The sequence below is a fragment of the Ischnura elegans genome, chromosome 4, assembly GCF_921293095.1.
Source record: "Ischnura elegans chromosome 4, ioIscEleg1.1, whole genome shotgun sequence".
NCBI lineage: Eukaryota > Metazoa > Arthropoda > Insecta > Odonata > Coenagrionidae > Ischnura > Ischnura elegans.
This window is the reverse complement of record NC_060249.1, coordinates 127,536,951-127,559,676: the sequence shown is the minus strand read 5'-3', so window position 1 is coordinate 127,559,676 and position 22,726 is coordinate 127,536,951. Positions and strand designations below refer to the sequence as shown.

Below are 22,726 nucleotides of genomic sequence, written 5' to 3'. Positions count from 1 at the left end.
ATTTATCATTAGCTGCCCTATTTTGCCTTGTGAGTCATGAAATAAACAATGCCATTCGCTCAATCTTTGAACTTGAAGGTTTTTTGAGGAGTAGAGCTCACATCAGATACACGAGGCTCGTTTCCCACATTCAATATGGAGCAGAAAATTCCTTTCCCGCAACCACCTTGCAGAGTGGAGATTTTTCCAGAGGATTCTGAATGCTTTATCCTATATTTGAACCCGACACTGTTCGACCAAATTCTCTACCTAATAAGCAGCCATATTCGACAAGCACAGAGTGGGTATTTTAAAATGGAAAATGAGTGCTCAACTTATTCTCTATTCCTTTTCCCATACAATCCATATGTAAAATTTAACATTATTCACTTATAATTGCAAATAAATCTAGGAAGGGGCTCAAGGGCCTGACAGGCAAAGGGTCTTCTCATCTTTGAGATTAAAAGCAATATACAGCAATTACAATGCGATATATTCTCTTCATTTGCATATGAAAGTTATTAATATGATATTAAATTATTGAGGCTTCGTAATACACAAAAGAAATGAACATATTGATGACCGTATTACAATTCTTGTCTATATTTTAAGCACGTGCCCCCCTCCTAAATCCGCCTATGTAGAGCGCTGAAGTCATTCAAATGGATGTATTTTCACGGGTTCACAACCATATGAAAATTGAATTGTCCACTGATATGGATCCCCATTTATTAGTGCTAAGGGTAAAGTGTTAGAGTTTGATGTGAGCCATCCACCATCACCGATAAAATTCTCTTTGGGCCACATTCAGCTTTGCCGCTCATCGAGGGAGCCGGCTGCGAGCGTCTGCTCCAATGTCAGAGCATAGCGTGTCTAGCAAGGGTGAGGTGCCTAATCAGGATAGCCCTGCAGGGCTCATCCAGAATTAAGTGCAGGGAGAAGGCGGAGTGGGAGGAATGATTTTTTTACCAGCGAGGTTTGCCGTCATTGACTCTTGGTTTGGGCTCATTAGTCTGGAAAAAGTTGCTTCGCATCAAGATGGTGCTAAAAATATTCCTCGCGTTCAGTGCATTGCTCAACAAAATCCAAGGGAAGAAACGTTTTTGCGTGCTGGCCTCGAGGAGGATAATATTCAGTGAGTTCACCAAAGTTTACTCATGTGACTGGATACAACAATATGGTAAGATAGCGAAGATAGTCTGGAAGCTCCATTTGGGGCACAAAGATGCGAGGATCAGATGAAGAATGCCGATGGCGGAAGACCTCAACCGGATCATATTCCCAGCTTACTTAGTATGCAAACACAGAAAATCTAAACGTGAGACCTTCATTTTTGGGTCTTTCGCTATGGAAAAACTCCTTCGCTTGCTCCAAGGTCTATAGAATATAACATAGCATCGTTGGATATCTCCTCTTCTCTACTGATATAAGCGTTCCAAACAAAGATGGTTATGACACACATAATAATCTTTCTAATGCCATAGTCAGGGACCAGAGGGACACATCCATTCTTTGGCGCAACTTGCTCATTCTTTCAGTAAGAGTATTGAATCAAGCCTGTCTTCCCATGGCCACGCAAATGCGGAGTGGCATAATAAAACCGTGGCCAAGAACAGAAAGATAATAAATTGACCATAAATTTGAATATTACGCCTATTCCAGAATTTACTTTTCGTTGTCTAATGGAGCATTAAAGGAAAAGTTGGCGGTGACGTGAGAGATCCATAGCTACCTCAGAGACGTTATTAGTAAAAACATTAATATTTTAAAAAATAGACAAGTTTCAAAATAATAATGAATATAGCCAATAAATTGAAAAAATTGCCTCATTAGTAGAATAAACGGCGTAAAAAGACAAAATTTGTATATAAGGGATTGAACGAACTACGGCCGTTAAACAGTTTAAAGAAAATTAATTCCCCAAGGCCGTACTCTTTGATGGGCAGATTGCTAATGGGAGGTAATTGCAAACGGGAGGTAATGGCAAGATAAGACACTAACTAAAAATACAAACGTGAAACTCACACACGCACCTCGCGGATTTGCTCAAGGGAACAAATGACCGCGTGGGACACACGCACTCACGCACTCAGGTTTGTGGAGCCCTCGCTCACGACAGTGACCCACTCAAACAAAAGAAAAAGACAAAATAAAAACACGCTCTCAGTCACGCACCTCGCGGATTTGCTCAAGGGAACAAATGAGCAAATCCGCGAGGTGCGTGACTGAGAGCGTGTTTTTGTTTTGTCTTTTTCTTTTGTTTGAGTGGGTCACTGTCGTGAGCGAGGGCTCCACAAACCTGAGTGCGTGAGTGCGTGTGTCCCACGCGGTCATTTGTTCCCTTGAGCAAATCCGCGAGGTGCGTGTGTGAGTTTCACGTTTGTATTTTCAGTTAGTGTCTTATCTTGCCATTACCTCCCGTTTGCAATTACCTCCCATTAGCAATCTGCCCATCAAAGAGTACGGCCTTGGGGAATTAATTTTCTTTAAACAAACAAAATTTGCTTTAATTTCGCAGTGACATCGATCGATCGATCATGAAAGGGTTAAAAATTCCAATTTTTACGAAAAAATACTACGTAGTTACTTTTGGAAAAACTCTTAATATTCCAGTCGATTACAGCTTATCCCGCATCTGAAATTTTTTCGAGTGTATTTATTCAAGAACGGTGATGAACACGGGAGGGGAGTAATTCTTTAAAAATAATACTAGCGCTCAAGATAATGCTACAGTCTGAAGGCATCGCGGAATGACCTCTCGCTCAGCGGTACGAAGTGTCTTTCATGCAATCCGTGAGGTAGCATGCAAAATTATCTTCCGCGGGAAGAAGATGCGAAGCCGCGCGCCCTCGAGTCAGGGCCTTAGGATTGTTGGCCCCCTCCCCTCGATCAATCCTTATCGAGGCGTCCACAGTGATCATTTCAGATTTTTGTGAAGCATAGTGTTGCCTTTTCCAATCGCTCAACGGATGTAATTATTTTTCCAAATCAATCAATATATCCCGTCAAAAGTTTTACTACCCCAAGGAAAAAAAACTAGCAAAATCAGAAAAATTATGGTGAGCACATGTCTTTCTTCCCGAGCGAGTGGCCTATTGAAAACTACATCGTTCGAATCGGTGGGAATATCCGTTTAAAGTGTACCATCCATTTTTATGCCCAATGTTCATCGATTCTTGTGACGTTCTGAACAATGTCGCAGCCAGGGATTTTGGTCCGGGGGGGGGGGGGGGGTCCAAAACCAGGGGGGAAATAAAAAAAAACAATGCACTAAGTAATGGGTTTTTAACTAATTTTAACACTTTTCATAATAGAAAAAACTTTATTTATTAAAAAATATTTAGTAAATTCATGATTTTTTAATTTTCTTTTATGAAGGAAAATAATTGTGTTTTTATATTTCGGGGGGGTCCGGACCCCCCGGACCCCTCTGGCTACGCCACTGGTTCTGAATTACACTACGAGATCAGATTAGTAATTTTCAAGCAACTGGCAATGCGCATCTGCCTATTTATTCCTTTCCACGTTAAATGAATCGAAGGGCACTTTTTCCAGTCGTTTGTGCAGAATTTATGGCAAAAATCGTGAAGGTAAGTCAAAGAGCTTGTTTACATTGCTGATGCCAAAGCTAGGCCTGTATTAAAAAGATATAGTCCGTAGTAGCGTGTACGCTAGGATATCAGCAGCAGAGGGAGTTGATGCGCATACTCGTATCTCTCGTGTGCGATTGCTCGTGTCTGCGCTAGTTTTAGAACCACTATGTACTACTCTATTTCGTCGCGGGTATCGTCGGAGACGCATTACTCTCAGGATGGCACCCCGCAAAACTTCCAGGATATTTGTAAGTTATTTCAGACTCATTTCTCTTAAGAACGGCACCATTGTGACAAATAAATGAAATACTGCACCTTCGTGTCGAGCACATTGTGGCGCTGTTGCTCACAGGATTAATTACTCGAGGCAATTATTCCTATTTTATATATATTTGGGGTGTTTTTTTTCGCGAACCCTCCCGGGCACTGTGTGGCGAAGGCTCACGGCACTCATGCGATGGCGTTCCGGTCTAGTGCTATTGCTGCCATGTTGTAGCGATGGCCCCACGCATCCGTGGCCATATGATGCGACCACAGATCCGTGGAAGGGGTTTGCATGGATGCGTCAAACGACAGCTTGGGAGCAAGGATGATTTAGGCCCACTAACTTGTCCACGTTTCTGATCTGGTGCGTTCCGGAGCCTCGGAGCGCGTGGACCCGGCCGTCGCCCGAGACGAAGCCGGCCTGACCGCGGGCGTCCGGCAGGCTAGTGGACTTGCCGGTGCCTTGGACCCACTGCACGCCGTCCTCGGGGTAGAGCAACGCAGCGAAGGAAGACTCTCCATCGCTCATCAACACCACCTGGAACGTGTTCACCTGAACGGAAGAGAATGACATGGAATCAACTAAGCGAATGAGCAGGAATCCAGGTTTCCAGTACCAAGGTCAAGACCTAGAGGAAATGTAAAAAAGAGAGCAAATCGACTTTTGAATATGATTGCAATGGAAAAATTCAAGATCGCACGATGATAGGATGGCCCTGATTGGATGGCATCGTTTATTTAAATGCTGTTTCAATGTTTGCATGGAAATTTTATTGCCTTTTAATTCAATGCTCAGGAAAAAAAACCATCAGAATTTTTAGAAAACCTCTTTGAATGGGCGTACCCAGAGGGCAGGCATAGGGCAGGAGGGGGCAGTTGCCCCTCACACCCCGCCCCATAACCATAAACTTTTTTAAGGAAAATCAGGAGTGGATTGAAACGAAAGCGTGGAGCAAATTTTCTTTAAACCCACGAAAAGTATATTAGTATTAGACATGTAACTAAAATAAAAATATTTTTTTTCTATCAAATAATTTAAAAAATAATTAATTGCTGTTAAATGTTGGATTCATTCACCTTTTCCGTGCAAAAATGTCACAACTGAAATAGCATGGCTTGCTCACCTCCTCCCCCTAGTTTTGATCCTGGGCTCTTCAAACGTTTATTATTTGGTTCCATTTCTCATAACAATACGGTGTTTAAATGTTGGCCACGGCCCTCACTAATTACTGCGCATTCATCGTGCGCGATCTTTCTTACATCTCCTCGGACGCTTAAGTCATAAAAATGCCGAAGTAATTACATCGCGAATTGTACGTATATCAGCCTAATGTGACGATTCCTAATTCTTTAAGTAGAATGCGAATTTTCAAGTACATGTTTCCCCATGCAATAAACAGCACACAAAGGAGCAAGAGTGTGTTGAGCGAGTGGTGTCTCCGCGACCAAATCCTCCGCCCAACCCAAGTTCAGAGTGGAACCTAATCAACGGCCTGACGGAGTTTGCCATCGACACGATGCACAGTGGGCGGAGCCGGACGCAAAATTACTAAATGGCTTTTTTTAGTTAGAAACTTGAAATTTCGCATGTCAATTAAAAATTATTGTAATTTATGGAAAAATGCCTGATTTGACATGATTCTTACCCGTTACTGAGGCTCAAACGTGAGCAAATTTACATAAAAATACCCGTCTTAAATTTTTTTCTGAAAATCTTCCAAATGAAGAAGATGTTTGAGCTAAAAGTGGCTTACGGGGAAAAAAACTACATTACCTGTTATTATGGTGTTTTTTTCCTTTTAATTTCCGTAATCTTAACGAATATCTTCGATAAATTCTTATCATGAAATTACAAAATGGCGGCACACTGTTACACTGTTTTTCGACAAAATTTTACATTTAGTGAAAGTTTCAAATAGGTTTTTCGGCAAAGTCACGCAAAGTAACTTACATCAGAATATTATTTTAAGATTCATCGAGGTGTACATGCAGTTAACTTTGAAATAAGTTAGCGACGTCAGATATTGATTCGCCTTAAATTGATTTTTCGATAGCACGGCAGGGTTCGTCTCCGCGCGTCGGGTTTTAGATTAGCCGCGACGCGGTAAGGTTATTGGAACTGTACGGCTTTTAACGCTCAGCATTCACCGTTTTTAGGCTGTACTTCAAGACATCCATCCTCAAAGAAGAAAACGGAAGATTTTCAGCCGAGGTAAGGGCACGTTTCATTGGAGTTCCTTTAGTTCTCTTTGCATACGATCGGGGACCATGCTTTTATTAAAAGTGTTCAAACCTCGAAAAAGTGAATTATTTTCCAGAGAATCATACGCATATACCTCATAGAAATATACCAGCATACCAGATATCTGTATAGGTACCTTCTCATTACTCTCCGATCCCTAACCCCAGGATTCTATTGTGAAAAAGGTCGTTTTATGATACTGTGCGATGCTTCATGACGGCAGCAGCAGACCTGAGCCGGAGGGGGATCCAAAAAAAATTATCCTCAATTTTAATCGAAGGAAATTTCTGACAAAAGCTGAATAAAGACGCATCGTCAACACTGCCAGTTAAACCTCTGTTGACGTACATCTCCGACTATTTCGCGTAAGGTTGTAAACGGGCAATCAATTTTGCAAACACATTTGAGGTCTGATTTATATAAAAGAAACAGAAGCAGGTGAAATGTAGTGGAATGACATCTTGCAAGTATCAAAAGAAAATATAGATGGCAATTTTCCACTGGTCTATTTAGAGTACGACGCGTCTATACGTTCATTTTCATGACCTAACGGTTGAAACAATGATAATGTACTTGATAATGACCTAACGGTTGAAACAATGAAATGTACTTGATAATGACCTAACGGTTGAAACAATGAAATGTACTTGATAATGACCTAACGGTTGAAACGCGCCGTACTCTAAATACACCTGTGGAAAAGTACCATCTATATTTTCTTTTAATAGTACTTGTCTGATTTATATCTAATAACGACACTATGGGCCCAGGTATTCTCACCCACCCCTAGGAATAAGAATTTGATCCTCTTTAAGTTTATGGTTAGTTTATGAATAGCGTGGGGAAATAGGACAGTAGAAAACGCAAAACCACCAAAGATACTCGACACAGATGAAAAATAAAGAATGAAATAGTGGTGGGATATGTTCACCCATAGACTCTTGAAGTACACATGTCGGCCGGCCCCACTGCGTCTCGCTAACGAATTTCCTGAATCTAAGTTATTCAGAATCAAACAGCTTATCAAAGATTCATAAATGGAAGTGAAGCGTGCAGACTTCTATGTTTTGCAGTTTAAAGTATTTCATTAATGGAATCCCTCCTATAAATGAAAGTCAACACACTCTTTTGTTGAATTTTCCTGACTGCTATTTCCGGTTTTATATTGGACAAGTATTCGTTTCAGCCGCCTTTAATTTCGACTCCAAAATTCTTTCGCGGTAAAACCAACAAAAATGAGTTCCTCAGCTGGTAACCTCTAATTTCGGAGCACCTCTCACTTGAGGAAGCATCTTCTCCAGACGACCGAGAAGTGTGCATGCAGAGATCCTAATGCTTGCTGCTCGCTGGTGATTGGTCTCCACCTGCCAATCACCTCAAAGGGTATAATTATGTTTACATTCCTGGATCGTTACTGTCCGTAAGTGAGAGGTTTCACTTGACGCGAATGGCGTAGTAAGTGACCGTTCTGCAGTACAAGATAAGAAGTCAGCAGAGCGCACTCACCTTGTCGGCTCCTTTGTTGTAGTATCCCACGCCCTTCCACGTGGCGATGAACACGCTCTTCGCCTCGAATGACGACGCTGAGCTGAAGTACTCGCGCACGAGTCCCGTGGCCCTGGACAAAAGAGCCTCATCTTGCGTCTCCCTGCAATGAAAAGTTATTGGGGGGGATGAGGCAATTGTCAAGTGTGTTCAAGTGTGTGCAATTGAGGATTTTGTTGGCGTCAGTGTGTAAAAGTGAAGACACCAAAAGCCCCTTTATCGATGCGGCCGACATAATGTCGCTGCAATCCAAGGCTGCCGAATTATAATTACAGATTTCGTCAACTTAATGGATAATCATAACCTTGATTATGAATTACAAATATATCACGTTTGTGTTTTGTATATTTTTAAACTAAATCTAACTTTATTCGCGTACCTTTTTGAAAGGGTTTGTCGTACTGTACTTGGAAAAAACATTGAGTTTTCGTGGCCTTAGATATAATTACAAATTATACGTATTTCTTCTTTGCAGGCAGTGGCGTAACTATGGGTGGATGAGGGAATACATCCCCCCGCAAAAGCTTCAGAGAATTTTTTTTCCTGCTGTGATAATTTCCAGTGGAATTACGAGTGAAGCCCCAATTTTAAGTGTCAAAATGATGTAAAATGTATTTCTATGTATGCCATTTTTTTATTTACCCGGACCCCCGTTGCCTGGGGGGGAGGTCGCCCAGAACCCAGAACCCCATCCATCCCATCCCCCCAAAGCATATTCTATATAGTTACGGCCCTGTTATCAGGTCGTAAGCTCCTGTCTTCATTTGCCAAAGGCCGTCTTCACAAGTGTGCAGTGCACAATCATTACGTATACCAGGAAAAATTTGCTGATCCGTGCCGATACAAAAGATGTGTCTGTTTCGAATCGGAGAATTCTTATCATAACTTATGCCAGGAATTGGGAAGATCGACGGGGGAAACGAAAACAAAAAAATCAGTTTATTTTTGTTCGGCGAGGCCATTTATGTTTGGTAATCTGTTATGATTGTTTTGACATTTAAACATCAATATACCAAATGGAATATACAAATGCTCGTTTTTTATCGACTGGGTCAGTGGAGATAGACTTTTTAGCGCCTGGACGAACCCCATAATTAGATTAATCCCTCGGCGAGAAAGATAAAAAATAACTATTTTTATAACAAATGTTTAACTTTTTTCCGGCAACCATGACGTCGGAAAAGGGACGATTGATAACAAAGGAAGTGTGACGAACGCTCGCGAGAGAAAAGTGTTGAAGATGAATAACAGCTCCCTCACTCCGAAGCACAAACTCAACTATGTACATAGTCTTTATTATATTTCGTTTGACGCGGGGCCCTTCTCGTGTTGAAGAGGGCCCTCGCCTCCTGGCTCCTCCGGCCATGGAGCGACTGCATTCGCGACAAAGGTGCTGGCTGCCCGCTACCGAAGAATTCAAGTTCCCACTATTTGATGGCATACGGAGTTGGCTATTGTTTTTCAGATAAAATTTTCAAAATATTTGACAGCAAACTTCAAGTAATTATTTCCAAAAAATAACATGAAGATCTGGAAAGCGAACACATTGGTCTGGTTTTGCCCTTTTCAGCACATAGATAGTCATTTCACTATATCTTTTCCCTTAACATCAGGTGCATGGCCACTATGATTAGGTAGTACAATGTTGTGAATGTATAAGAACAGAGCCCCGTATAAGAGCAGAGTCCCACGCAAGGGCGTACCCAGGATGAAAACTAGGGGGGTCAAGCCATTGTTGTTCAGGTTGTAGGTAAGATTTAAGCATGCAAAAGGTGAATGAAATCAACATTTTAAGGAAAGTGTTACAGATCTTTGTTATTTTTTGAAATTATTTGCTTAAATAATTTTAAATAATAAAATATTATTTTCCTTAAAGGCATTTGCGATTTTTGCTTCTAGGGGGGGGGGGAAGGTGCCCCCTCCTGCCCCTCGCTGGGTACGCCCACGGCCCCACGTGTAAAAATCGCTGTCAGGATGCAGGGCACACCCCTCCACACCATACGTGTAGTCCGCCTTTTTTCACGTAATCAACTTCTGCAATTACTAACCCGAAGAAGGCATCATTTGATCACCAGCTTATGCCATTAAGGCATTAAATGTGGAAAATTGGCATGCCAGCAAAGGTATACTAAAGACACCACACCACTTGGCGGTCTTTTTTTAATCATTAACATTAGTTCCTCAAAATTGACTCGAAAGAATTCCATCAGTTTTCATTAACTCCCCTTTCAAATGCCACAGATTTTAACAAAGAGTAATGCATAAATTTTCATCGCTCTCCTAGAATTACTGAAAAAAGCTCCAAAGAGATTTTCTCTTTTAATATAATCTAATGTTTTTATCACATTCCTTAATGAAATCCTCTGCTCAAATGGAAAAAAAATCACGTTTTGCTGTTGTAGTTGGCTATAAGAATATTTATGATGACATCTATTCCATCGGAAGAGATTGCATGAATGCTTAAAGAGCATAAAGAAGAAAATCCGAGTGCAAAGGATACTTCCGCTACATCAAAGAATATGAATATTATAAGAGCAAAAATAGTACAGAAAGCGAAAAAATTACGTTTAATAATCATAAAAAGGAACAGAAATCCAATTCTAAAGGCCGGAGTCTGCAGAAGAGGTTAAATTTATCAATGAAAGCCTATCGATGTCGTCTCGATCGCCTTATGTAAACAGGATATTGTAAGGGATCCCTCGGTTACTTAACCCCAATTCATCCAACCAGCGTTTTCTTCTTCACCGATTGGCTAACTTTTAAACGGCCAAAATACCCAATGGAAGGGATTACAATACCCAATATTATGTTTATTTTATAATGCAATGGGTGTAAAAAAAGGCTCTCACCAAATACAAAAAAACACTGAGCGATGAATAATTTCGCCTCTAGAGCAGTTTACAAGTTTCAACTTGAATTCCGAGCCAAAACGCATTTCTCGGGCGACGCCATGTTGATGACGTGTGAACATCATGATATCTGCATTGCTTACATTTAAGTAGCGCATTTTAATCTACGTTATTTCGATTATAAATGAATAGTAGAAGAAACGGAGTATTTTAAATGAGCGGGAGAAAACCTTAAGTATGCTGTTGTGTGCCGAAATGTAAACATACCTCTCGTAAAACACCAGAAAAGTATTTTTTTGCTGATGCCAAACGACCCAGACCGAAGGAGACGGTGATACAACGCGCGCTGTACCGAAACGGTATATTCCTTCAGCAATAGGTTGTTATCGAATTTGTGAGGACAATTTTAATGTAAGTCACTTCTGCTTCTCAAAAAAATTTAGTTCCCATCACTTCATTTGTTGTCTATGGCCACACAACGAAAATATTTCGTGTGTGCTTAAATATATACGCACTCAAACGGAAACGTTACTTTGCAATTGCAAATATATCATTCTGCTACAATTTACGTTGGATTTAATGACTATTTCGTCTGCATTTACTGCATATTTGCCCTGGTTTTCACTCTTCGTTTCTATCTTGCGCATTAAAAGCCAATCATGGCAACGGAAAGTGTTCTCGATGCTGACCTAAAGAAATGTCAAATTCTACAAAGTAACGCATGGTTATCTCAAATTTGTACTCCAGGAAATACTAAGATATTGTACTACTCACAAAAAGCAGAAATAAGCAAAATGACACCGAGGGTTAATAAATAGAAGCACACATAGATGGGAGGGAGAACAAGATTTTAAAGAGGCGATTGATCATTAAAAATGTCATTCCACAACTTTTCCGAGTCATATTGCTCAAGGAAATCCAGGTTGATAAATACAAGCACGCATTGTAAAAAATAAACACGGATAACCTTGCAAGTCTTGCAACTAAACAGATAAACCGGAGGCAAGTTCGTACTGAGTGATTACTAGCAAATAGTTTGAGCTATCATTAATCGAAACAGAATAAGTGTCAATTAAACAACGTAATGTGTGACTACTTTCGCCAGACTTTAAACTATACGTTAACGCCAAACGCCGGGATTTTATCCACCATTTACCACTGGGTGAACCACTCTTGCAAATCCCTAGAAAGTAGTTATGCGGATAAAGGAAACCTAAACTCTTGCCCAATTTCTAATTTTAAAAAGCCACATTACCATTAATAAAATCATATAAAGCGATGGCAGCGAAATTAAGATGATAAAAAACCTGATAATAAGTGGAAAAACGAGAAAAAAATTACGATATATAGTCTCGATCCTTCAATCTTCAGTACCACAGCACCAAGCGAGGCCACCGCAGTCACATATTATTATATCAAAAAACAAGCATTGTAGAAGAAAAGGGTGAAAACCGGTGCAAGTATGCAGTAATTGCACACGAAATAATCATTAAATCCTACATAAATAGAAGCATAATGATAAATTTGCCGTTATAAAATAATTTATTCTTTGAGTGCATATATATATATACTCACAAGTAATAGTAAAGGATACTTTTCCTTGAGAAGCAGAAGTAGTGCCACAAACTTAGTCCTAAAACTTTTGAAAGTGACTATACGAATATATCTGACGAAAATATACGTGAACTTAGGGATAATTTCATGCAAAAGAACAAATGAAAGAGTTACTCTTTGATTTTTATGACACTGATAATTTTTTATAGTAAGAGTCTGACTTGAAGAATAGGGTGGTTTCCTATTATTTTTTTTATTGCCTAAATCGAAAGATTATTACTCCTGGAGTACCCATTTCACGCTTTTAGATTTTGAAATGACGATATCTATTTTTCGCGATTAAATGAAAAGTGAAAATTTTCAAGCGCGTGAAAAGCGACGGCTAAGTATGAATGCCGGGAATCTCCGTGTGACGTCGTTCTGGCTCCCGCTGCCGCAAGTGAGGTGACCTTGGGGCGAGGCTTCGAACGCTGATACGACGCAGGATGCTAGCAGGTAGCCGAGTACCCTGCTAGCTGGTAGCGCTTGGCTTAAATTAGGATTATTAATACCTTATCAAACGAAGAAAACTTTCCGACCATAGGCAGTTTTAATAGGTGATTATTAAGACATGTTTCCCTGAGCTCTGTGCTTCATGCATGCATTTCTAATCTTAGACGATGTAAAACTCCTATCTACTCGTACGGAAACTAGGTCTCTGTAACGTCACATGGAGTGGTATCGCATGGGCGCCAATCTGGCCTTTTTCAAGTGAGGATAAAATTGACCATTGCCAGTCGTCTAAACCGGTATTTCTAAATCCAAATAAATTGAATATTATGAATACACTAATGGTGGGTAGCGAATCGCAATCAATGCCTTTCGTTTTCTTTGATGAAGGAAACTACCCTGTTACCATGAACATATTCGTGCGTAGGTTTCCGCGGCGTTGTTCACGATGACTGCTAATTTTCGGGTTCTCCAGCCGCGTCTGTCGTTTATGGTTGACAACAGTTTCGAAAGCCATCCTGCTTTCGTCTTCTGGTCGAAGGTGAGAAGTTTTCATTTTTTGCCGTCTTTATAGCACTAGCCGATCTCCCTCTGTGCGCTGATTGGTTAGCACTCTCTTCCACACGTTGCTGATTGGATGATTTCATCCATGCTATTCACCGGGAAAAGCTCAGATTCTTCATTACTCGCCTCTAATGGGAAGAGACTCATCGCAGCATACAGAAGTTTGCATCGCTGCGTAGTGAGAAAGCGAAGCTTCTTAGCAGCCTCGCTTTCCTATTGAGATGCTGAGACGAAGACACTTTCTCCTTTGCTCTTGCCCTTCACTGCTCTTTGTCGCAGTGAAGTCACCCATTCGGTCATATGCCGTTGACCGTATCCTCCATCGGACATCCCGGGCCCTTCTTCGGGAAAGAATCCACGATAATCAGAGACCGTCTAGGTGAAGGAGGAGGGTATATATATCAAAACACAGCGACATCGGCATCATCAACCCTGAGGATGTTGGGAAAGTCTCCCAACGAAACGTCAGGCCTACACAATGCAGACCCTGACCCGGTTGGAAACCCGAGAAGCTTTCATCCATGCTATTCACCGGGAAAAGCTCAGATTTTTCGTTGGTGATTGGGTAGCCGTTGTCCCTGTTAATATTTTGTGTTTTGTAAATTTCAATTGCTTCCCTGATTTGCCTTGGGTAGTAGCGACACTCTTTTGCCACTATCTTCGCTTTTTCGAAATCAATTTTATGGCCCGCCTCACTCCAAACATGCTCTGCAATGGCTGACAAGTGCAGTTGTTTTTTATTAGTGGCTCTCACATGCTCTTTCATCCTTGTCGCCATTCCTCGGCATGTTTCACCAACATATGATTTTCCGCAGGAGCATGGCACTGTGTACACGCCTTCGCATACTGTACACAGTGCCATGATCCTGCGGAAAATCATATGTTGGTGAAACATGCCGAGGAATGGCGACAAGGATGAAGGAGCGTGTGAGAGCCACTAATAAAAAACAACGACTCATTCGTAATTTTTAAATGGCCCAAACTGCGCAAGTGAGGGTACCCGACGGATAATCTGGGTGAGCAAGAATGGGACGAGGAGTGAGGCAAGGCTGCTCTCTATCGCCGCTTCTTTTTAACGTATTCGCCGAGGAGATGGTAAGAGAAGCGTGGGATGAGTTGGAAGCTGGAGTTAAAGTAGGAGGAATGATGTTTAAATCAGTGTGGTTCGTTGATGATCATGGCTGGTTTAGCCATTCGGCGAAGGGGCTTCAGGCTCCAGTGGATGCGTTATACGAGCGTTGCGAGGAATATGGGATTAGAATAAATCACAAGAAGACTAAGGTAATGCGGTTTTGTAAAACACCTGGAGTGAGGAATGTGAGGCACAAGATAAGAGTAGGTGGGGAAAAACTTGAGCAGGTAGAGCAATTAAACTATTTGGGCATCACAGTAGAGGAAAATGGATACAGGAGTATGGACATCAGGAAGAGAATTTCATCAGCGAAGGAGGCGTTCATGAACAGGAAGGAGCATATGAGAGTATTGGGCGCGACCGGAGTTGGAGCCCCTTATTGGCGGCGGTTTCTAGAACTGTTTTTCAATACAGTCTCACACACTTCTCTACAAAACTATACCTATCAGTCACTGTTTTATCCGTCACTTTCAAAACTGCCATAATGTACTTTTGGATACACTGCCGTAGCCATTGACTTGTCAATTTTAAAATTTGACATATACTTAGATGACTGTTGAAAAACCAAGAACCCTTTCTTACAGATCGTGAACATTCATGCGGATTATTTTGAGTTTGATTTTTACATACCCATTCATTTCCATCAGTCTTCTTTGGTCTCTTAGTTAAGTTCATTTGCCTTTCACACTTAGGACATTCATAACTTGACGCGATCAAACCTTCATTCATGCACCAATTTAACACACACTTTTGTCCGTCAACAGGCAATAAAGCGAAATATCCGCTAGAATATTTAACCTCTCTTGAAAAATATTCATCCAAATTCTTTTTGTAATCCACTTCCATCAAAGTCATGTTCGAACGTTTTATGAAATGGTAACTTCGATAGTAAATCCGATTTGTTGATAAAAATTTAGTAACCATAACGCGCGGGGAAAATTGTTCTAGAAACCGCCGCCAATTGGCGAATAAGGGGCTCCAACTCCGGTTCACCTTGGGTTCACCCGAGTATTGTTATGTAAGAGTTTAAAGAAAAGGTTAGTGGAGAGTCTAATCTGGTACTTTACGGTGTGGAAACGTCACATGGCGTCAACTTATGAGCCTTGCGATGGAACGACAAGCACAGGATGAAAAAAACACCCCTCAACATTTTTAGCCTTCAGTGCTTTTGAACCCCACCGTGGACCATATAGATTGCAGCCGGTCATCGGCAAGAGCGGGATGACGTCTCCTCCGTTCGGCACGGGAGTCTGGCTAATACTTGTGAGGTGTTCGAATGAATTAAAATCGTACGTCGAAATTCATAGTTGGGACGAAAATCATTGACATCTGCCCGCCGGTGCAACCCTTCCACCTACGACAACCAGATTTTTTTGGAATAGACTCTTTCAGTCACAAAATCGTCCACTGTGAAACACGTTGACCGGTTGTCGCCGCATTTAGAGATTAATCCCGCCGGCACAAAGAGTACTCACCGATAGAATATAGTTCCTGCTCCTCTTGTATCCACATCGGAGTAGAAAGGTGCGATGACTGGATAGTCGAGAGGGAACTGGATGTTGAAAAAGCTCGGGATCTCGGTCCGGAAGGAAAGCAACCCATTTGAATTCACCTGCAGACAAAACAAAACTAAAAATGAGGCGTTTATTTTGAAAGTGGCCTAACTGCGTCCGTCATTTTTTTCCGGTTGTCATGGTTATATGTTACAACTTCATGTTATTTATCAGTAAAGCATTTCAGGTTGCTCATATTCCGAGCAAATGCGATAATTCTTGACACATAAGTTTTCAGAGTTAGTTCATAAATTGAACCGTTTAGTTTGAAAGTGATAACCTAGCCTAGTTGATAGTTGATAGTTGATAGCCTAACTCCATATATACTTAAATCATGATAATAATATGTCATTGGTAATGTCTGAAGGCAGTAATGAAGGTAATTTTAATTACTTAGTATTTAACAAGTTAACCTCAGTTTTTGTACAACTGTGTTAGTTAAATAACCAGTACGTTTAATTAATATAAAACTTAAAATTTCATATTAAATTTTAGAAATTATTTCACCCGTGGGAAAGAACAGAACAAGACCATTAGGTTCAGTCAGTGAAGAAGATATAGTAACTAATGATTTGAAAAAAAAAATAGAAAAAGAAACAATAAAAGAAAAGTATTCGCCTTCAGAGGATGAATATACGATTATCAATTGAGAGAAGGTTGATGGATCATGCACCCAAAAAGTGCGAAAAATGAAACGGAATTCAGGAAAGAGGTATTGTACACAATCCGGAAATATTGTGCCTGAAATATATTCCAAAACAAAGATTGCCGTTGCCGGAATGGTTGAACAAAAAAACTACGATGAAGAAGAAAGAAAGAATATTTTTAAGAAGTTTTGAGGTTTGGGAGATTCAATAAATAAAATTTATTGCTTTACGAAACTGTTGAGCGCAAAGTTGTAAAACGAAGACGTTAATCAAACGGAAACGGTTCCCCAAGAAATTGGAGTTTTAGGTATTTGTTAAATTCTAAAAACAGAAAAGTTCCCGTCTGTAAAAAATTCTTTCTGGATACTTTTCAAGTAAGTGAAGGAAGCTTAAAACGAATATTAAATTCTGCAAATGTACACAATGATTTACGTGGGATGATAATTTGATCATCAGGAAAATTATCATCCCATCTATTCTCTTTATCATCCATCTAAAGAACCGAGAGAGCACGTTCAAAACCATATTAGAACTTTTTCTAAATTTGAATTCTAACCCCAAATAAAATATAATTATAATATAATAATCTTCATCCCGATCTAACTCTTGGGAAAATGTTTAATCTATACGAGAATCATTGCGAGGAAAACAAAATAAAAGCCGTAAATGAGTGGTCTTACAGAAAAATGTTTAAAAAAGATTTCGATTTACATTTCCACCAACCACGCAAAGACACATGTCAAAAATGCGAATTTTTTACAGACGGGAACTTTTCTGTTTTTAGAATTTAACAACCCAGACAGCACATTTGTGGTAATACATTTGTATTACAATTGTAATACAGTGTCAAATGTCCTCTATTACAATCGTATTACAATTGTAATACAGTGTCAAATGTCCTCTATTACAATCGTATTACAAATTCCCTTGTATTTTGCCTTTGTATTACAACTGTATTACAAATCATCTGTATACAAGACGTTTGAATACAACTGTAATACAGTTGTACTACAAAAATCGGTACAATTTGTAAGGTTACAGAAGATTTACCATTTGTATACAAATGGTTGTGCTATCTGGGAAATAGGTACCTAAAACTCCAATTTCTTGGGGTTCCGTTTCCGTTTGTTGAACGTCTTCGTTTTACTACTTGAACATCAAAATTAAAGCATCGAATGATGACGAAGAAAGGATGAACTTACAGAAGAACACGATGTCCATTTAAGACTCACAGAATCAGCTAGAAATTCACTGAAACAAGATCAGGAGCAAGTATCGCGTAAAACAGATTATTATTTCGCTTTCTCGTTCGACTTGTAAAAAACATTGCCATATCCCAACTTGACTACCTCAGTAGCATATTACAAACGCAATATGTATGTTTTAATTTTGGGTATTCATAATTTTCACAACGATAATGTATACATGTACCTTTGGGATGAAACTATTGCATCCAGAGGTGCTCAAGAAATTGTTTCATGCACCCTAAAGCATGTGAAAAATTTAAGACGTGAAAGACACATTATAGCTTACAGTGACATGTGCGCCGGGCAAAACAGAAACATTAAAGTAGCTTTAATGTGGTTCAATTGTCCAAACTTTGGAAAATAATGCGGGAATCATAGATCACAAATATTTAATATCTGGAAATTCACTTTTGCCAAATGATAGGGATTTTGGCATTGTAGAAATGTCATTGAAGAAAAATAAAGACAGACAGAAAAAGAAGACTTTGTATCAACAAAATTATTAGAAGACGCAATTTTCAAAAGGGTAAAGAATTCTGATAAAGAACCAATAAATTGTTAAAAAAATATGTTGGATGCGTTTTTTTAGAAATAAACCGTATACATGTTTTATAAGATATCAAAGAATGAGAATGAAAATTTTAAAGTCCTGGATTTATTACCACGTCGGGGTAGGCCAAGAAAGTTCGAAAATTGACACCACTGCATAAAAGTGTCAGACAAATTACAACAGCAAAATTCAAGGACATAATTGACCTATTACGATATATACCACCGACTTATATCCCATCATGATTTCTTCGAATCCCTTTCACAAACACAAAATTTAGATGAATAGTAAATCGTCTTGTAATAAATTTATGTTTTGTACGTTTTACAGTAAAATATGTTTTGAGTTGTATAAATTAATCTCTCAAAGTGTTATAAAGATATGTAAAATATATTAAGTAAGGTTTTTCAATTTGAAGCATCTTAATTTATGTTGAATGGACTTGGGCACTTCCAGAATTTATGATGAATTTGAAAGTGGCCTAACTCCATTCTTGATAATAAAACGCATATTATTCACTCAATAATTACCACTATTTTAATAGGAACTATAAATTTAACATCCTTAAATTCAATTAATCAGTACGACTCATTAGTATCCTATACGTATATTTTTAAATTCATTGTAACGCAAACCCTTCCATATCTCGATTTGAAGATAAATGGAGTTAGGCCACTTTCAAAATAAACGGATCAAATACTTAACGCATCCGTCTGTAACCTAATTCGCAAAATATAAATTGAATTCCAAATAAATGAATGCAACCGTGTGATATTTAAATTCATAAAAAATTGGCCATGAAAATAAATATTTTAAGGATCATTTCACGAGCAGCATAAAAACAAGCCTACTCAACCATTTGAACTCCAATAAAACGCCAATGAAAGGACCCGCGCCGAATGTGTTTGGGGTCAGTTGTCAAGGCAACGATGACGCGAGCACTCGCAGTGGCCAACAGTAAAACCTCGATGCGGATGGAAAAGGCGGCAGGTTAGAATAATTTACCAGAAAAAAAGCAGGAGTCGAATACATTCAGTGTAAAGTACGGCTAGTTCATTCACCACCTAAAATTGTGCAATTAGCCTTATTACGACCAGGGACGCAGTAACCCCCCTAATCTATGGGTTGTAAGGGGCAAACCCCTTGAAGAATATGAATATTAAGCGGGAAAGGGAGGGGATGCAAATACATGTTCACTCAAACCATTGAAACCGGCTGCAATGCTAGATAAATAATAACTTATACACAATATACAGCTAAATTTTTAATGAAATTCATCATAAAGACAGCTTTGAATAATATTTCGCATATCGGGCAGAGTACATCAACGATAGGGTGGTTTCCTATTATTTTTTTATTACCTAAATCGAAAGATTGTCACTCCTGGAGTACGCATTTCACGCTTTCAGATTTTTTAAATGACAATATCTATTTTTCGCGATTAAAAGAAAAGTGGAAATTTTCAAGCGCGCGAAAACGCGACGCGCAAGTATGAATGCTGGGAAATCTCCGAGTGAACTTGTTCTGGTCACCGCTGCCGCAAGTGAGGTGATCTTGGGGCGAGGCTTTGAGCGCTGATACGACGCAGGATGCTAGTAGGTAGCAGAGTCCCCTGCTAGCTGGTAGCGCTTGGCTTATATAAGGATTATTAATACCTTATCAAACGAAGAAAACTTTCCGACCATACGCAGTTTTAATAGGTGATTATTAAGACATGTTTCCCTGAGCTCTGTGCCTCATGCATGCATTTCTAATCTCAGACGATGTAAAACGCATAACGTTAGACAGACAGAGAAGTCGTACAGAAACTAGGTCCCTGTGACGTCACGTGGAGTGGCATCGCATGGGCGCCAATCTGGCCTTTTTCCTATGAGGATAAAATTGACCATTGCCATTCGTCTAAACCGGTATTTCTAAAACCAAATAATTTATATATTATGAATACACTAATGGTGGGTAGCGAATCGCAATCAATGCCTTTCGTTTTCTTTGATGACCTATTGAGGCACTGACTCTGATTTCTGGGGATTGGGCTATTCCCCCAATCATGCTTGAGATGACACCGGACCCCCATTGTGGTTGCACCCCTGATATCGACCACATTAATTGTCATGGCAAAACATTCCCGTGGACCAAGAATAGAACTTTGGCTTCAATATATCATAGGTCCTCCCGGGTATATCCAATGATGTGAATAAAAAAATATAAAAAATTTCGAAGTTCGTAAAATGAATGAAACATCAAATCCTTGAAATTCATGCAATAAGAGCAGTAGATTTCCAGTAATAGGGAAATGGCAGAGATAAAAACAAAAGAAAAATATCTGAAAATGACGAATCCGCTGCTTCTAATGTTGATGCGTATGCCACAGCCGTCCACGCCGTTTTAAGTGTACCTATCTACCTATTCTCACACTTGCCGCCTAACGTGTTTAGGTATGCGTGCCTTCTTGGAAATCAGTGGAAAATCTAGTACCATAAACTTCGATAAAACCGCCATGAGAACTTTACATCTTTAAATCTAAGTCTTGGCCCCAAGGTTCGCAGTTCACTTTCCTTTCCTGAGAAATATTTTCCCGTGGTTATTAATGTGAATTGTTCAGAAGCAGGTTTATCACAATATATCAAATAAAAATGCTTACTTGCTATGAATGTATTCTCCCATAGATGAAAATATTCTGAAACACAATTCAGACCGTCACGAGGGAGTTTATGTAACAATTAGAGTAATTTTAAGACTATTCACAGTAATTGCTTTATTTGAAGACCATTTATGACGAATAAATTAAGATTTATCTAATTCTCTACTCCAAAGGCAAGTGATGCCCAGCTGCTACTCTACCGTCAGTTTTCCCATTTCACTGAGTGTTTTAGTAGAGTAATGGAGTGTGACTACCCTCTCAAAATCAGTGCCAATGGGTTTAATTTTGTGGAAGCAAAATGCAACATTAATTACATGATTATGGTTCAGGGAGATTTGGCGTCCCTGCAGCCGATAGGAGAGATAATCAAACTAGGTCGCAGGCATAGACGACACTCTGTTACAGTAATGCTGTATAGCGCCACGAATAACAAACAAAATGTAGCGAGGATTCTCGAGTTGGGCCTTAGATCTGCTGTCACCCATTTAAACGGGAGAACGTCGCCACTCGAACGTCGCTGAGGGTAAATCGATGGGATTTACACCGGAAAATGAACTACAATTTAATACACTTATTGAAGTTGTTACCGAAATTCATATTGCTGATAATACGATAAGGAAATTAACAACTTTTCAATGCTATTTGCCGCGAGCCAAATAAAATAAGGACAGCGTTGAAAATAAGTAAATGGATTATTCAGCACACACAGCGGGTAATTTTGTAACGAGTTATCTACATTGCCTCATGATGAGTACCAAGTGGAGTCGTCCATTGGCATCACATCATGGCGGAATACGTTGAAACGTCGAGAGTGTGGAGTTTGTTTATTTTTAAATTTCCAAGTGAACTTGCAGAGAAAATGACAATTCGTCAGCAATTAACATTTGTAACAAATCCATAATTCCATGGCGGGGTTTTCACTCTATTTCCCATTGATAGTAGTCACGCTTCAACAAGGGCTTACCCAGGATGAAAACTAGGGGGTTAGGGGGGGCAAGCCATTGTTTTTCAAGTTGTAGGTAAGATTTAAGCATGCAAAAGGTGAATGAAACCAACATTTTAAGGAAACTATAACAGCTCTTTCTTAGTTTTTCAAATTATTTGCTTGAAAAAGTATTACTTTCCTTAAAGGCATTTGCGATTTTTGCTTCTATGAGGAGGGGGGGAGGAAGCTGCCCCATCCTGCCCCTCGCTGGGTACGCAGATGTGCTTCAACTGCTTGTAGTTTTGTTCTTAAAGGCTCCGGAAGATACCTCAACTCTTCTCAAATGCCCAACGATCCTCATACGCCCAATGAATCTTTAAAACACATGACGCCTGTTCCATTGCTCCGTTTGACTCTAAGGAGCATTTGGCGTCGGTAAAAGTGACGGACACGGCCTTTCGCACATGCCTTTTTAATCACATAATAATCGATTTGCAGAGTAATTCCCAATTGTATGCGACGACTCTACTTGGTGACGGAGTGTTGGTGTCGAGAGTGCAATTTAGAGGACTCTGCGTGAAGCAAACGTGCCCAATAACATAAATAAATGAAGATTCTACGGGTAGGTCCACGTCCACGTGAGCGCCTTCGAAAGCGCCAATCGTCCCAATTCCGAACACGCCCATCTCTCTCTATCTATCTCTGTCGTCTGCGCGGCCGTCTGCTCCCTCTAGACGTGACGAAACGCGAAGGCCCTCTGGTGACGACGAAAGAGATTCTTGTGCCGGGGCGTGGATTGGTGCGTGGGGGGTCAACGGAAGATAAGTGATAATAATCAGGCCTCCGCCTCCGTGCGCGACCTCTGACCTCCTCCTCCCCATCCCCCCCCCCCCCCCGGCTCTGAGCACAGTGCTTGGAATCAGCGATCAGGCAGACAAAAATGTCTCAAGGC

The 22,726-nt window shown here is 40.0% G+C and overlaps 1 protein-coding gene across 3 annotated transcripts in view; it reads right to left on the bottom strand.

The window, feature by feature from the left end:
* LOC124158040 (nidogen-like) overlaps nucleotides 1-22,726 on the bottom strand; it is a 123,334-nt gene that overhangs the window by 82,074 nt on the left and 18,534 nt on the right. For all 3 annotated transcript variants that reach the window (XM_046533199.1, XM_046533200.1, XM_046533202.1), the window contains exons 2-4: nucleotides 15,687-15,823; nucleotides 7,585-7,726; nucleotides 4,181-4,389 (exon numbers count right to left, since the gene is read on the bottom strand). In XM_046533199.1, coding sequence (XP_046389155.1) covers nucleotides 4,181-4,389; nucleotides 7,585-7,726; nucleotides 15,687-15,823 — 488 coding nt within the window. The remainder of the gene's footprint in view (nucleotides 1-4,180; nucleotides 4,390-7,584; nucleotides 7,727-15,686; nucleotides 15,824-22,726) is intronic.